Here is a 16,798-nt window from a genome sequence, read left to right as displayed (position 1 = left end):
TCAACATGATTTTCGCATTTCTCAAAGGTAGAATTGGCAAAATGTGTTTTCCTCACTACAGGACACCTTTTCGATCACAAACAAACGTGCATTCTTTTATCAAAACTTCTTCCAGAATTTGTTTTCCCCATCCCTTACCTGGACGCCACTTAACTTTTCGAGTGGACTCTCCACGCGGGGCAGGGTGAGGAGGGGCAGCCCCATGGGCGGCTCTGGACGCTGTTGAGGCGGAGGAGAATGCATCGCGAGCTGGGTTGGCTGGAAATTGTTGATCACACATGAAACCTGATAGAGAGACGAGACAAGAAGGGAGAGATATTTATTCACTGCAGTTCAGAGATGGTTGATTTTCACAGAAATATTAAGAGAGAGAGCGAAAGAATGACAATGTGAGTAGATTTATGGGACAAAGAGAAAACCTTGGGTAGCACTTTGATCTTTGAAGTAGACACAGACCCTGGTAGATTTTCCAGAAAATGTATTAAGATCAAGATGACCAAGGTGTGCCATGGCAACGATTCAGATCAGATGAATCAACTTTATGGATGTAAAATGAGTATTTCTTCTTTTGCCTCAAGCCCCTTAATCATTGGTCCATTCTCAAACCATCTCTCCTGCACTCATACCTGCAAACATTTAGGTTTCAAAGTAAGGGAGGATGGGTGTGTGTGTGTGTGTGTGTGTGTGTGTGTGTGTGTGTGTGTGTGTGTGTGTGTGTGTGTGTGTGTGTGTGTGTGTGTGTGTGTGTGTGTGTGTGTGTGTGTGTGTGTGTGTGTGTTTGGGGTTGGGGTGCAGAAATGCAGAGCTGCACAGTTGGGAGCTGATATACTGGGTAATATCATTTTGGCCATCCTGCCCTATATTCAAATCTAACCTGCTCACTTTGCAGAATGCGTGGCTACTTCTCAGGTGACTCGTGGTTATTAACTGAAATTGTTCAGTCCAGCTCTGCCTGGTGTTTTCTTTTGTGTGTGTGTGTGTGTGTGTGGAAAGTTGCCCTGACATTTTCAGCTAGCTTGCTCCTACCTCCAGCTTTAGTCTCACATTTTAAGCTTGTGCAGCGTGCAGCTGTGCACACAACCTGTGAATCACGTAGTGGGATACCAGGTCACAGGGGACAGGGGACAGAGTGGTTGAAATATTATGATAGGGTAGTGGATTCTATCTGTGACGATGATCACAGAAGATGATTCATAGACATTCTGGCTAATTTATTATCTTTGAACATGCAATTTGTTATTTACAAAAAGGTCATAGGGCTGTGAAAATCATTTATTTTTTATTTATTTATTTGTTAGGGACAGTGCATATTAATGAACAGCTGTCACAATTACAGCTGTAAAAATGCCAGATTATAGCAGAAGTGCTAGTTTCCATCTGTTGTCCCTAGGCGGGTAACAGAGAAAGACAAATTACAAATAAAATACAAAACAAATACAAAAACAAAGGCACAAGTGACACAAGACAATAATAGAGGTTAAAGTTTAAAAATCATGTGAATTGGTGTGAAAAATAAAAAGGCCAGGAGATGGCCGTGACATGCAGTCTATAAATTTGGTCAAAGGAAGTGAAAAGTGACATTAAAATAAACAGGATGTAAAATATGTTGTAGCGTGTAGTTCAGTTTGTTTTTTAACAAAAATGATAGGTGACCAATAAGCCTAAAATTAAGCTCTTTCAACCATCTTCTTCCACTCCTGCATCCTATCCACCTGTGTTTCCTGCTGTCTTTACCCCTTTCATCTATCCTGTTGTGTTCACTGAACCGTTCTCCCTCCCTCTCTGCCCTCCATGTCTCCCTCCCGCCTTCTTACCAAGAAGGCAGCGATGGCTCCTCCGGTGACAAACCCAGCCAGGACGTCATTCCAGTGGTTTCTATGTTCAGTCACCCTCATCACCCCTACCAGCACGGCCAGAGACAGCAGCACCAGGCACAGGGTGGGTTTGGTCAGACGAGTCCCTTTGGTGCGGAACACCAGGGTCACGTACATCTGAAAAATGAAAATAAAAACAACATGTTATTTTTCTCACTGTGAGCTGTAACAGGTGTTCAATCTGCAGGTCTTGCAGTGAGACTGCTCAGACAAATCAAACAGTGCTTTTGCTTGAGCGGCCACAAGAGGGCGCCCTCTGCTGTGGTTTCAACACAGCTGAATGATACCGAAAGAAAGCGAAGTGAATGCAGCTTCAAGGTTTGTTTATAATGCTTCTAAAAAAGACAAGGACATGGCATTTTAATTTAAAAAATATAATAGCAGCATTTCAATCAGAACTAAATGTTTCTTTATCCTTTATTATGCTGGAGACACACGTACACACATTTTATCTCCAGAGAGGAGGATATGTGTGAGAATCATTATGATGACTAAGATGTTCCTTCCTTTTAAAATAATCTGATGTTATTTATGTCCTCTCTTATTTACCTACGCCAAGAAATGTATGCGTCTGTTTCTGCCTGTTTGTCTCGTCTATCAGTTTGTCTCTTTGTCTGCATGATTATGGAAAAGCTACAGGTTTGTTTTTCATCCAAATTGATTGATGGTAGACCGAGGAGGAACCCATTACATTTTTCAATCTGGATTTGACTCATAAACAAGCGATCCTAAATTATAACGATGAATAGCAAGAGCTGATTAACTCAGAAGAAGAAATGTCCTCCTGGTGTCACATAAAGCCACACGACAGACCGAAATCAACGCTGATCCTTCTGTGTGACCAACGAAGGCAAAGCAGACCATCAGAATGATTTCTATGCAGTCATTTTTAATGCCTGTTGCCCCTGACAACCTGTGCCAAATATTTGAAATTCAGGACGACACATTAAATGCAAAGCTGAGATCATGACACTTAAGCGAGGCACGACCACAGTTTGTGTCTTTAGCAGATCTTTATATCAGAGGGCAGGAGTGTTGGTCTGCTCTCTCTGTGTGCCCACTTGTTTTAGGATAAAATAACAGCGTGTAGTTTTGTTAGAAAAGTTGCGACAACTTGCCGACGAGGCAAACTTGATAAATGACTCATTACATAACATACCATCTGATTATTAAAAAATAAAATCATTTACTTGGAATGCTTTGAATCAATAATCAGACATCAATTAGAACATGTTTGGACTGCATGGCCTATAACTGCTCTGGATACCATACATACATTATTTAATAAAAAAGTAACTGGACTTGAGCTTCTATAGCGCTTTAGTCTTCTGACCACATGTCACACCTACACATTCACACACTGATGTCAGAGGCTGCTTTGTAATGAGACCATCAGAAGTAACTAATCCCACTCATACATATTCATACGCCGCTGACGAAGCAGCGGGAGCAACGGGGTTAAGTCTACCAACTGAGCCACAGCCGCCCCATAATAACCATGAAAAACCTTGGTTACAACTTGTAAAGCCTTTATAACAAAGACGCCTCATAATAAAGTATTTTAATTTATTTTACCTCTGGTTTGGTCAAATCGTTGTAAAGCAATAGCTTGTCCTGTCCTACTCTTCTCCATTTACGATATGATACACTATGATGTACTTAATGGCCATGAAGGGAAGTTATACTTTTGCCCCACTCTACAGTTCTACTAATAAGTCAAAACAATTAAGCCAAAAAAAAAACCCAAAAGGTATCTGCCTTTTTAGTCTCCCAACATGACCGTGAGGAACCCCATCACACAACATCATCATACCCCTCCTATACGCAGCCTCTCTCCCTCCACCCCACTGTAAGGTAACGCGCTTTCTTACCACGGTGTAGACGGCTGAATAAAAGCTGAGCGCTGCATCTTTGGAGGGGAAGGATTTGCGAGCGGACACCACCAGGTACGGGTTTCCTGTGCAGGCGCGGCGCTCTGTGATGTATTGCAGCGGCGACTGGCAGCCCAGAGCTGTGTAGTTTGGTTTGCATGCTGAAAGGAAATGAGGCGTCTGGTTTCCCGTCACCACTTGACCCGCATTGGCGAAGATGGTGGTGGTGAAGAGGCCGAAGGAGTACACACCTGTGTGTGAAGAAAAAAAATACACAAGATGGAGGAAGTGAGCGAAAGGGAGGGTGTTGTTTGTAAACCCAAAATAAGTGAATTATGTCTCTTGTAGGAGTCAAAAAAGAGCAATTGGATGGAAGTTAAATGGGTGGATGATAACTGTGTGGGAGTGAAAGGCCAGACAGACATAGCCTTTGTTTTTACTCATCACTTTAGAAAACTCATAGCTTAGATAAATAGTGTAATGATGAAAAAGATCAGAGAACGTCAACAGAACAGGACATGAAGAGAAGGGCAGGAGAAATGAGTCCACAGGAGACCTAAAGGACACGGGCCTCCTCAAAAAAAAAAAAGCACTGATGTAAGTCTTACTGAGACAAACTCATTAAGAGTGCAGAGACTCTGTTCAGTCAAAGCAGAAGAACCCTTGACCTTTAGGACTACGACTGACCCAGAAAGCGTACGATCCTACGGAGGAGAGGGTTGAAGTAACAGCAGTCGGCGGTCACTATGGTCTTCTCCTGAGCTCCCTCCGCCTTCACGAAGAAGGTGGTCACTTCTCCGATCAGAATCTGGGACGAAAGAGAGAGAGCATCACAAACAGTTTAGTCAAACAGAAAGCTAAAAGTGCCATGTTGGAGATTTATCAACTCTCGATCACTGAATATTCTGTCTGTTAAATATGGTGCCCTGCAAAATTATTTATAAGTGTTCCTGTCCTCAGCCATGCATCTTTTTTTCAAGAGACATTTTTGCCTTTATTAGACAGAACAGCTGAAGAGAGACAGGAAGTGTTGGGAGGAGAGAGAGAGGGGGGGGGATGACACGCAGCAAAAGGCCGAGGTTGGATTTGAACCCACGGCCGCTGTGATGACGACTACATCCTCCAACATAAACGCTAGTCCAGTTGTTCTCCACTGGTGGGCCTGGTCCCAAAAGTGGGTCGCGGAGCTGATTTCAGAGAGTCGTAGATAAATGTGTACCTGGAAGTCACATGTTTTGTGCCGGCTAAGGTCCAAACTGTACTATTCGTCATTCATGAAATCTCACTTGTTTTAAAAATACAGAAATTTGGGTCGTGATTTCTCATCAACGAGTCGGTGGAGGGTCCTGAGGGTAGACCAGTTGAGAACCACTGCGCTAGGCTATCCAACGCCCCCTCTGCCATGCTTTTTGTGGGGTGGCAGTCGCCCACACTCCCTTGTCATTTGGCTGATTTTGTGCCGCATTAGCGTATCCAATCATTAACACCTACCATTCACTCTCCTCAGTGGCAGTTAATCAAACTCAATATCTCCTTCTTTCTCTCAATTTCCCTTTTCAAATTTACAGCTGCTCAATAAAACCATTGCCATCCTTTGATTAATAATGTCATACAGGTTTAGAACTTGAAAAGCGAGGATTGGGTTCGCCTGGAATCGGATATATCAAGCACATCTTTACACAGTTTTTATGAAATATCTCAGAAGGTATTACCTCAAACCTCAATAACCTCCTTTAAGTTTTTACTATTACAGCTGTTAAAGTCACATTAAGAGCACACATCAAGCCTCTCACAGCCATTCGAGAAGCAGTTTTTAACACTTTAATAAACCAAGCCAAATCAGAAGGACCCTGATCTTTATCGACCGGGAAATAACTCGGCTACACCACGGAAACACATTCCTGCACACTTAACCCGTCTGCTGACAGACACATGCATGGATGAAGGTTACACACTCATACAATATGCACGGCCCCGAGCGTGGAGCGTGGGACGAGGCTTATGCACCACCGCTCCCTGCGCTCGGTGTGACAGATGAAGGCTGAGCTTTACACTGGCGCTCGTGTTACAGACAATGAAACACCAATGTAAGGTTCAGGGAGAGCTGTGGGGCCGGAGTGTCGACATAAATAAGGTCTTTGGAGGATGAGTGCTGTGTGTTTATGCAGCCCTGAGGTTGCCTATGCTACGGGAAATTGTTCTAGGTTTTTTTTTTTAATGATTTTTTCGATATGGCTTTGTGTTTATTTTTGAAGTGTTGTGTTCACTTTCAGGCTTTCCCCCCACACACGTGTACAAAGTTCTTAAGTCTTTATGACAGATGAGGTAGATCACAACCTGAGAGTGGGAAAGAACCAAATAATCTTGCACATTTTTGTTTGTTTGATTTGTTCTGCATAGATGTTTGTTTTCATTTAGAGCCGCATGGCAGCAGCTATTCGTCCCGTGGTCAACAGGATTTCCAAAATGTCATTACAGCATGTTATGTACAGCACTGTAATGACACAGACTGCAACAGACAATCAGGTGCTGACCTGCCCTCCTTCCTGGACTTACACCGGTCCAGGGTGAAGAAACGGGTAGGCAACATCACTGCAGACTCCTCCCACCCCAGACACAAACTGTTTAAACTCCTCCACTCTGGTAGGAGCACTGTCCGTCAAAACAACCCGACACAAGAACAGTTTCTTCCCACAGCCTGTCACTCTGATGAACGCCTAACAGTCACAGAGTGGACTGCATGTGGAATGGTAGGGAGCTTAATAAGTAAAGTTATAGGGGCATTTCATACCTTTTATTTAACCTGTGTAAAAAAAAAAAAAAATGTCAGTACGTCTTCGAGCATATTTCCTTCAAGGACAACTCTCAAAGGATCGCTCTGAGGTGAGATTGTATGTGCCAGAGTAAAATCAAAAACACAGCTGAAGCTCAGTTTGCCCTCCAAGGGGGAAATCTCACGACAGAAAGAGCAAAAATGTATTTTGTCCTCACTAATCACACATAAGTCCTACCACACTTCATTGATTTCTACTGAGCGTGTGCGTGATGGGCGAGCTATAACTCGTGTCTCTGGAGCTGGTGGCAGTTTGGCGTCTTGGCACTTTTGCTGAGCTGGTGGGCGCCAAAGATAAGTCAGCTGGATTATTGCTATTAAGAAGCACATTTTTTTTACCTCCAGGCTGCTCCACTCTCACATCACCCACTTCCAGTGATGAGAATGACTCCACACTCCCACTGCTGGTACATTTGAAAGGCTGGAAGAGAACTTTATATCAGAGTGTCTGGTTTGGATGTATGTCAGTGTTATATCGTTAAAGCAGTGTTTTGATAGGTTTGATTGTTTGGTTCTGAAATTATACATTTTAGCATGATGCCAAAGTAGCTACTGTAATCTGTTGAACATATATATATTCTCTGACAGCTTTTATACAATAATAACACGATGACAGGACTGGAGCAGAGGACTGTAACTCTACCTTACTGACAGAGCTTAGCCCTGAACACAGGCTATGTGAAAACCCCTTTTATTCAAATGTGTGGGTTCTTTTTTTTAGTTTTTATCATTACATTTTTTTGATTTAGATTTCATTGGGCTAGGATTTTCAGCATCATGTGAACATAGCAGAAATGTTTATCCTCACATGTTGCTTTCAGACAGAAAATGTGGGTTCATTTATCCTCTCCTGTAATGTCTCCTCTCAGTCCCACAGTGAAAGTTTCCTGAAATGTGGGGAGTGTTTTAATGTTCCAGGTGTTGATGCGCTCTTAATATGACACATAGGAGCTGTTTTCACATTTTCATTATCAGAAAATTTCTAGAAAATGTCACGACAGCTTGCCCCTGAAATGTGTTAGCAACATGTCACTGTGGCAAAGCAAATTCTGACGCTGGACGTATTGAAGGTATTTACAGTGTAAATATCCTTTTCAGCAGAACTTGTGTAAAACCGTAGACATATGTGAGGAAATAACAGCATTTGACATTTTTCTAAGAGCTCAGTGTTCCAAAGATGTCTGCCTGTTGCCATCTTGTTTGTCAGCAACAACAAAAACACAAGAACGAGGACACCCCTGCAGACATGCGAAACAGAAAAGCGATATTTCACATGACACCTGGCAGAGAGCTCAACCTGAAAGAGTTTTGTGCATTTCTAAAAGATGGTCATTGTTGGTCAACGTTTCTTTTGGTCAATATATTGAATTAAACTATATACAGCTTACTGATGTACTCATTGAAACCTACTCCAGAAGATCTGTGAGTAAGAGTGTCTGATTATATCCACAGTAGCCGTATTATATTTACCATTAAAACTGGATTTTAAAAACTCACCATCTTCTATTTTTTTTATTGTTATTTGAATGCTTACAAAGCCAGAGAGACCTTCCACAATTCTACAAAATCACTTAGCAGACGCTTTTATCCAAAGCGACGTACATCAGAGAGTAAGAACAACACAAGCAAGGATCTAGAAAAAAAGGGAACAATGTCAGTAAGAGCAAACGATCAGCTTTGAGTCTGATTGGACACACAGGTGCTGACAGGAAGTGACCAGAGGCAAAGCACAACATCGAGGGCAGTTCTTGAGAGCTCTAATCAGTATAGAAACCATCTTATAAGTCGTCGTTATCAAACAAAAACCATCGTCACAACCATCATCATCATCAATAATATGGAGACCATCATCATTAAGTTAGTAGGTATTCATAAAGAGCTGGGTCTTTAGCTTTTTCTTAAAGGTGCAGAGGGAATCTGCCGATCTAACGGAGTTTGGAAGTTCATTCCACCACCGGGGGGCGACAGAGGAGAAGAGTCTAGTCAGAGACTTAGGACCCTGTTGTGAAGGTTGGATCAGACGCCTTTCATTGGCAGAGCGTAGTGGGCGGGAGGGAGTGTAGACCTGGATGAGAGAGTTAAAGTAAGGAGGAGCCGTTTTTGCCGCTGTTTTGTAAGCGAGCAGCAGAGTTTTAAATTTGATGCGACCTTACATGAAAATTAGGGTTCTGGAAAAAAACAAGACCTCCCTGTGACTTGAAAGGGAAGAGATGCTAACTGGGTTTAAAATGGGTTACTTCTAGTATCCTGCAGCAACAAAATGTACTTCTATTTTGCCTATCTGGTTAAGGTTTCTGTGTGTAATGGAAATTGGAGCAATCGTTTTAATTAACATTCATAAGGAAGGTGAAGTAACAAGCTGTTTTCATAGCACTGAGAGTGAAAACTTTGGGAAATAGCACAGCAGCCTTCCTACACTTCTTTCATCTGGATTTGTGGTATAAATCTGGATCTAAGCATCATAGAGTTGTGCCATTATATATTTAAGGAGCAAGATCACTACAAGACTCAAACAGCATGATGAAAGTGTTTTTACAACAGAAAACGTTGTCGATTTTAAAGTAAGATGGATGTGCGCTCTCATCCAGGCTCATGTTTTAAACTCAGGCAAGGAGAGTGCTGAATAAACTGTAACTGTCTCCATGTATTTCTGGGAGATGCTCTTGTGAAGTGAGTGTGGGAGAAGAGGAGGAAGAAGAGGAGTGGAAGAGACAGCATTCACTGATGATCGTCAGCTTGCAGCCAAGAGGACAGAAGGCAGAAGAGACTTGTAAATGCTGTTGCTGGCAATTAGTCATCTTGAAACCCAGATTACAGATTAAGCAAAGAGGCTGATTGCAACATAATTAAAACTCTCAAAGGCTCATATTGAACTCGCCAAATTGGATTAAACAGCTGGGTGTGCAAGTGTCTCAGAGAATCTTCATGAATAACCTAAAAAATTACAACGATCTCTAATGAATCTAGAGTTGAATAAATCCGTGTTGAATGTCTACAACACACACGCATACATAAATAATGTGCAAAGATTTATATTCAAATGTGATTTAGTTGAAGTAGACAAAAGTGTCTCTGACATTTTAACATCTGGCTTATTTCCTATTTGACATAGTATTTGAAGGAAGTATAATTGAAGTATATTGCTGATGAGAGCTTTCTCAATTTATATAATATATTTAAAAAATGACCATCGACTGATTAAAATCTTTGTAGCAAGTCTAGCACAAGCTCTCCATGTCATAGTCTATGTTAACATAGATATGGACGTAATGTCAGTGACATCACCCGTTGGTGTCAGAAGAGGTATTATCAGGCCTAATGATGGCATATTTCCATATTGGAAATAACTTCAGGCTAATCAGGAAGCAGGTAAAGAGGTGGAGTTGAGGTGAGACAAAAGAATATCTTGGTTGCTGAATCATGACCAGTTAGCGCGTGTAGCTTGTCATCCAGCAAACATACTCCAAAAGAGAACACCAACAAAGCCGGCAGTCTGAGGTCAGTAACGGGATTTGAAGTAAAGTTAAGCAAAGCCTGAATGAAAACAGCCACAACGTGCCCGTCAGTCAGTCAGTCAAATCATCGATGGCCATTAATTTTCCCAATGAAATAAAATACTTTTTTACCTCCTGCAATTGCACTTTATAACGACTCCCCTTTAAGTAAGGACAGAAGACATTTAAACTTTTAAACTTTAGCCTGAGTTGTATATATCATATATCAAACTGTATTGTGGGCTCATGTTTTTTTGTATGGGTGGGATATGTATGTATATATGTGTTGTGTGTTTGTATGTATATATGTGTTGTGTGTTTGTATGTATATATGTGTTGTGTGTTTGTATGTATATATGTGTTGTGTGTTTGTATATATATATGTGTTGTGTGTTTGTATGTATATATGTGTTGTGTGTTTGTATATATATATGTGTTGTGTTGTGTGTTTGTATGTATATATGTGTTGTGTTGTGTGTTTGTATGTATATATGTGTTGTGTGTTTGTATATATATATATGTGTTGTGTGTTTGTATGTATATATGTGTTGTGTTGTGTGTTTGTATATATATATGTGTTGTGTGTTTGTATGTATATATGTGTTGTGTGTTTGTATGTATATATGTGTTGTGTTGTGTGTTTGTATATATATATATGTGTTGTGTGTTTGTATGTATATATGTGTTGTGTTGTGTGTTTGTATATATATATGTGTTGTGTGTTTGTATATATATATGTGTTGTGTGTTTGTATGTATATATGTGTTGTGTTGTGTGTTTGTATATATATATGTGTTGTGTGTTTGTATATATGTGTTGTGTGTTTGTATGTATATATGTGTTGTGTGTATGTATGTATATATGTGTTGTGTGTTTGTATGTATATATGTGTTGTGTGTTTGTATGTATATATGTGTTGTGTGTTTGTATGTATATATGTGTTGTGTGTTTGTATGTATATATGTGTTGTGTGTATGTATGTATATATGTGTTGTGTGTTTGTATGTATATATGTGTTGTGTGTTTGTATGTATATATGTGTTGTGTGTTTGTATATATATATGTGTTGTGTGTTTGTATGTATATATGTGTTGTGTTGTGTGTTTGTATGTATATATGTGTTGTGTTGTGTGTTTGTATGTATATATGTGTTGTGTGTTTGTATGTATATATGTGTTGTGTGTTTGTATGTATATATGTGTTGTGTTGTGTGTTTGTATGTATATATGTGTTGTGTGTTTGTATATATATATATGTGTTGTGTGTTTGTATATATATATATGTGTTGTGTGTTTGTATGTATATATGTGTTGTGTGTTTGTATATATATATGTGTTGTGTGTTTGTATGTATATATGTGTTGTGTGTTTGTATGTATATATGTGTTGTGTGTTTGTATGTATATATGTGTTGTGTTGTGTGTTTGTATGTATATATGTGTTGTGTTGTGTGTTTGTATGTATATATGTGTTGTGTGTTTGTATATATATATATGTGTTGTGTGTTTGTATGTATATATGTGTTGTGTTGTGTGTTTGTATGTATATATGTGTTGTGTTGTGTGTTTGTATATATGTGTTGTGTGTTTGTATATATATATGTGTTGTGTGTTTGTATGTATATATGTGTTGTGTTGTGTGTTTGTATGTATATATGTGTTGTGTGTTTGTATATATATATGTGTTGTGTGTTTGTATATATATATGTGTTGTGTATATATGTGTTGTGTTGTGTGTTTGTATATATATATGTGTTGTGTGTTTGTATGTATATATGTGTTGTGTATATATGTGTTGTGTTGTGTGTTTGTATGTATATATGTGTTGTGTGTTTGTATGTATATATGTGTTGTGTATATATGTGTTGTGTTGTGTGTTTGTATATATGTGTTGTGTTGTGTGTTTGTATGTATATATGTGTTGTGTGTTTGTATATATGTGTTGTGTTGTGTGTTTGTATGTATATATGTGTTGTGTGTTTGTATATATGTGTTGTGTTGTGTGTTTGTATGTATATATGTGTTGTGTGTTTGTATATATGTGTTGTGTTGTGTGTTTGTATGTATGCTGGCTGCTGGAACACCTACATTTCCCTGCTGGGATGAATAAAGTATATCTTATCTTATTTATCTTATGATGCTTAACTCTAAACCTTAAAATAATCCAAAAACAGCAACAAAAAAAAAAGGAGCACACTCGACAGTAAACATGATTTCAGGTGCACGACCGCAACAAGACTAAAAAAGAGACAGAAAAGTCAGCACACAAATGTCCTTTAAGTTTCCTTTATCCAGGTAAGAACAGCAAAACAGCAACGGAAGTGTTTCAGCACTAGGCCTTCAACGCTGATGAAGTTCTGAAACGCATTAGGAAAAAAATAAGTTTATATCTTATACATCTTATTTATAAGTTTATCTTCCTACTCCTTTTCAGGCGTGTAGAATGTAATATAGGAGAGGGATGGTGAATGAACGATTTTACTTTTCTTTCTTTTGTTGTCTATTTTTTTTCTATATATTTGTTATTTTTTACATGTTCAAAATAAAGACATCAATCGATCAATTAAGCTGTATATTTCGAGATAAACATACTTGATAAGCTACGAGCTACAGTCAGACAACATCTAACATTAGCATCCAGCCTTTCTCTAGCTGTTATTACTGTTTGCTGGGAAGTGGCTGAAGAGTTACTTGATACAATAGGAAATGTGTAAATTCCAGGCTGACTTAATCTTTCCTACCCAAATCGAGCTACAAATAATAACCAACGTAGCTCGATTGAGGAGGTTGAATGCTAACATAAGGTGGTGTCTAACTGTAGCTGACGGGTTGTGAAGATGTTTTCCTTTTAAATATGGCCCCATGTTCATGTTCCTCTCCATTTCCTCTTTCATCAGTCTTTCCAGTTTACTACTTGAGAAGTAAAGAAATGATAAAAAAAATGGCTGCATTGATTCTACTTTCAGCCTGTTATACCGTGCAACATAACCCTTTAATGTGAGTTTCACATAGAAGCAAATGGCTCCTGTGTAAATAATGTGTTAGTAAGGTGCATGCAGAGCGACTGAAGGGCAGTTCAGAACAGAGGGAGGTTGTTTATGATGCTGACTTCAATGGCTGCTGGTGTGTCTGCTGCTCTCACCACACTAAAGTTGTTAGTGATTCAGTTAAAGACACAGCTCAATCTTAAACCATTAGACGCTTAATGTTCTTGTTATTCCTTCTCTCACATTTTCCTCGCTGCTTCTCACTGACATGGAATTGGTTGCCAGGCTCCTTTATCATTCACTCATTAACTCTTTTCTTTCCCAACGACTCCCAGGCTAATGTGTTCGCACGTCTACATTTGACGGTGATGGGCTCCCGCAGAGTTCTTCTACGCTATATTTCTCCCACAGCCTTGTATTTCCAAAGATCCAGTGTCGATACTAATCCCTTCTCACACTGATTTCACTAAAAGGTTGCTTCCTGCTGCTTCACCGAGCACCTAATTAAATCACAATGAAAGGTCTGAAATAGGAATCAAATGCATTCTGATAGCACTGGGCTTTGGTAGCAACCTTGGTTCAGTTGAGCAGCTTGTAATTTCAAGGTCTCTGGGCAGTTTTCAAAACTTGTACAGGGGAGATCTAAAAATCTTTTGGCCTCTGACTCAGCTTGTGGATTTTTTTCATGGCTGTTCTGTGGTTAATTCAACATTAAAAAGGTAGATATTATACTACTACACACTGCATGTCGTTTAAGTAAACATTTACTTTCTTTAGAGCTTAAAATGATCTTTCCCTGAACAAAACCAAAAAAACGTATGTCTGCTTCTTTTTTTTAAACAAAAAATTGATATTTAACCGGACTAGAAATACCCAAAATGTGGCGTTATGATGTATTAAATAACCAAAAAAACACCTTCTCAACTTCAGGTGTCAGTGTCACCTTGACATGGAAATCTCCACATTTTGTTATAAGGGCCCTGAACCTCTCTCCAGATATGTTCAAAGACAGGATGGAAACAGGATAACAAGAAGCACGGTGAATGGAAACTGTAGCATACAACAACGTAGATCTACATTTGGACAATCACCTTTCACAATCAAAGGTTGTAAACTCTGGAACATATTACCACCTGAACTAAAATAGATCTCAGACTTAAAATCTTTTACAAAAAAAAATGCTGGCTGACTGCCCGTTCAAGTCCCGGTGCAGCCCAAAGCATGGAATTTGGTTTAGTGGCTGGAGAGGTGCCAGGTCCCTTCCCTGAGTACTGCTGAGGTACCCTTGAAAAAGGCATCAACCCCCAACAACTCCGGCCCTGTGTACTCTGTCATCTCTCCATGAATACATGTCCACAGGTGTGAAATTCAGACCTTTGTGTGTGAGAAGCGTGTCTCTCAATAACAGAGTGTAAACCAGAATTTCCCCTCTGGATTAATAAAGTATGTCAAATAAATAAATAGATAGATATATATTGTTGCAAAAAACGAGCTATTACTATGGTTTAAAATCAAACATGTAGCCACCCTGTCAGGCTTTGTGTCTGCATGCTTTCATTCAGACACACACACACACACACACACACACACACACACACACACACACACACACACACACACACACACACACACACACACACACACACACACACACACACACACACACACACACACACACACACACACACACACAGCTCCTTTTCAGCAGAACTTCAGTTAAACTGCAGAGATATGTCAGGGAAGAACAGCATTTGACATTTTCTACTGCACTCCAAAGATGTCTGTCTGTTGCCCATCTCGTGTGTCGGCAACAACAAAAACACAAAGTACAAGGACACACCTGCAGACATTCAAAACAGAGAAGTGGTATTTCACATGACACCCGGCAGAGAGCAACAAAAAGATTGTTTTTGTCTGGAATACAGGCAGAGGGTCAGGTGGGTCATAGAAAGTTAATGGAAAAAAGACAAAAATATAGAAAGTGTGTATGCGTGAGCTTGTGCTTGAGCGTGTATGGTAAGGTAGTAAAAGTATAATTAAGAGATAGAAGAACAGGACAACAACGGGAGATTGGGAGACAAGCCTTCACGGCGAGGAGGAAGATCAGATAGCCTGACATTCAGCAATCCTGAAATGCAAAACACAACAGATTTTCCAGCACATTAGTCCGCCTCTAATGGAGGGGAAGATGGTGGGAGTATTTCTGAGGGTTGAGTGTATTCTTTGAGCGGTGCACATGGGGACTGTTGGTGGTGTGCCAGCACAAAGCCCGCAGCAAAATACATCCTCTTATTCATGCCGAGGTGTCTGCTGCTGTCGCACTGCACATCATCAAACGAGCACTTTTTAGGACTACAGTGGCCAACTGTGCATTCACGAAAACACTTAAAAGTCTAAAACACACAAGCGGAAAATCTTCTTTTTTGACAGGGCCTGGTTGAAATGAGGACAATTCTCTTTGAGTAAGACTTTGAAATTCATTTAAAACAGATGTTGTGCTCTGGTTAGGGAAATAAAAATGCTTCCACTTTTGAGATATTTCACTTTGGATAAGAAAAGGGGCTGTGAAAGTCAAGAAGTTGCCAGAGAGATGTATTTCTTACATCTAAAACATCTAAGTGTATGAAGCAGGTATTTGAGAGTTGCCTGTGGGTTCGACGTTAACTTTTAAACTGTATTTTCTTTTTCAAGTGGAAGGAAAAGTTTTTCACTCTGCTGGTATCAACTGGAACAAGGTGAAAACCACTTGGCAGCCAATTAGTGTTGAGCAGATTCTGACAGCGTTCTGGATGCAATTTTGTGTGTTTTTAAGTCCACTTTTTCCATGTCCCGGGATAGTCAGAGGGAAAGGAGAGATGTCAACTAATCAAAGCAGGTGCTGCGATTAGATTTCAGTCAAGCGTTTGTGTGAATGGGAAGAGAGAGGGAAAAAAGTGTGAGGAAGGAGAAAGGAGAAGACAGCGAGGATGAAATAGGGAAAGATCGAGTAGGAGGGAGCAAGAGAAAAAGGAGGAGTTGGTGGAAATTGAAAAATAGGATAAGAAAAAGGCTGTTGAGGGGTGAGCCACACCTACTGTCTTCCCCTGCCTCAGATCACAAAGATAACACGGCCTTCGCTGTTGAAAAAGAAGGAGTGAGAAAGCTGTAAATAAGAGCTTTTCTTCAAGAGGAACTCTGAAGTTTTTCACTTCTGACAACTGTGGAGATAAGTTGAAAGCAGAGTGTGTGGGAATGGAGGTGGAACTGAGACTGTGGAAGAAACTCGGGAGGTTGAGTGGGCCTTAATTGGCTTTCTTTCATTTTCTACCTTTTGTGACAGGGTGACAGTAAACTGTAGAAAGTTGCTTTTACTTTGTGTGCATGGCTTCATACTGCGAGTGTGTGTGTGTGTGTGTGTGCGTCTTGTTTGTTGCAAGATGACAATGACGTTTAAAAGATGGGAAACAATGAAAAAACATTGACAGGTTGATTCTGTCACATAATGACGGTTTTCAGATGAAAACCTGATTTTCAAAGAATTGGTGGGGAGAGCTCTGACTGGACTGACAGGGAGTGGAAACAGGTGTTCTCCTTGTTCTCTAGGCCTTCGCTCAAGCGTAACTTTCAATTTGCAACCCCTGAAGAAACACACAAACAGCTTTCAACATGGCATCAAATCCCCAAACACGGGCATATTCAAATGAACCGTGCCATACTTTAAAAAGAAGAACACAAACATGCAGAATCGCATGCTATACGCGC

At 40.0% G+C, this 16,798-nt stretch overlaps 2 protein-coding genes across 3 annotated transcripts in view; one reads left to right on the top strand and one right to left on the bottom strand.

The window, feature by feature from the left end:
• The window catches only part of LOC132991770 (histidine-rich glycoprotein-like), a 393,411-nt gene that overhangs the window by 344,573 nt on the left and 32,040 nt on the right, over window positions 1–16,798 (top strand). The gene's annotated exons all lie outside the window — the stretch shown is intronic.
• plppr2b (phospholipid phosphatase related 2b) overlaps window positions 1–16,798 on the bottom strand; it is a 46,689-nt gene that overhangs the window by 3,641 nt on the left and 26,250 nt on the right. The window contains exons 3-6 of one of the 2 annotated variants that reach the window (XM_061060282.1): window positions 4,433–4,553; window positions 3,746–3,996; window positions 1,815–1,991; window positions 155–285 (exon numbers count right to left, since the gene is read on the bottom strand). In XM_061060282.1, coding sequence (XP_060916265.1) covers window positions 155–285; window positions 1,815–1,991; window positions 3,746–3,996; window positions 4,433–4,553 — 680 coding nt within the window. Of the gene's footprint in view, window positions 1–138; window positions 286–1,814; window positions 1,992–3,745; window positions 3,997–4,432; window positions 4,554–16,798 lie in introns of both variants that reach the window. The other variant, XM_061060277.1, reaches the window with a different exon arrangement.

Source organism: Labrus mixtus, chromosome 2, assembly GCF_963584025.1.
Source record: "Labrus mixtus chromosome 2, fLabMix1.1, whole genome shotgun sequence".
Classification (NCBI taxonomy): Eukaryota; Metazoa; Chordata; class Actinopteri; order Labriformes; family Labridae; genus Labrus; species Labrus mixtus.
Note: the sequence above shows the minus strand (reverse complement) of the source record. Positions and strands in the feature narration are given on the sequence as shown.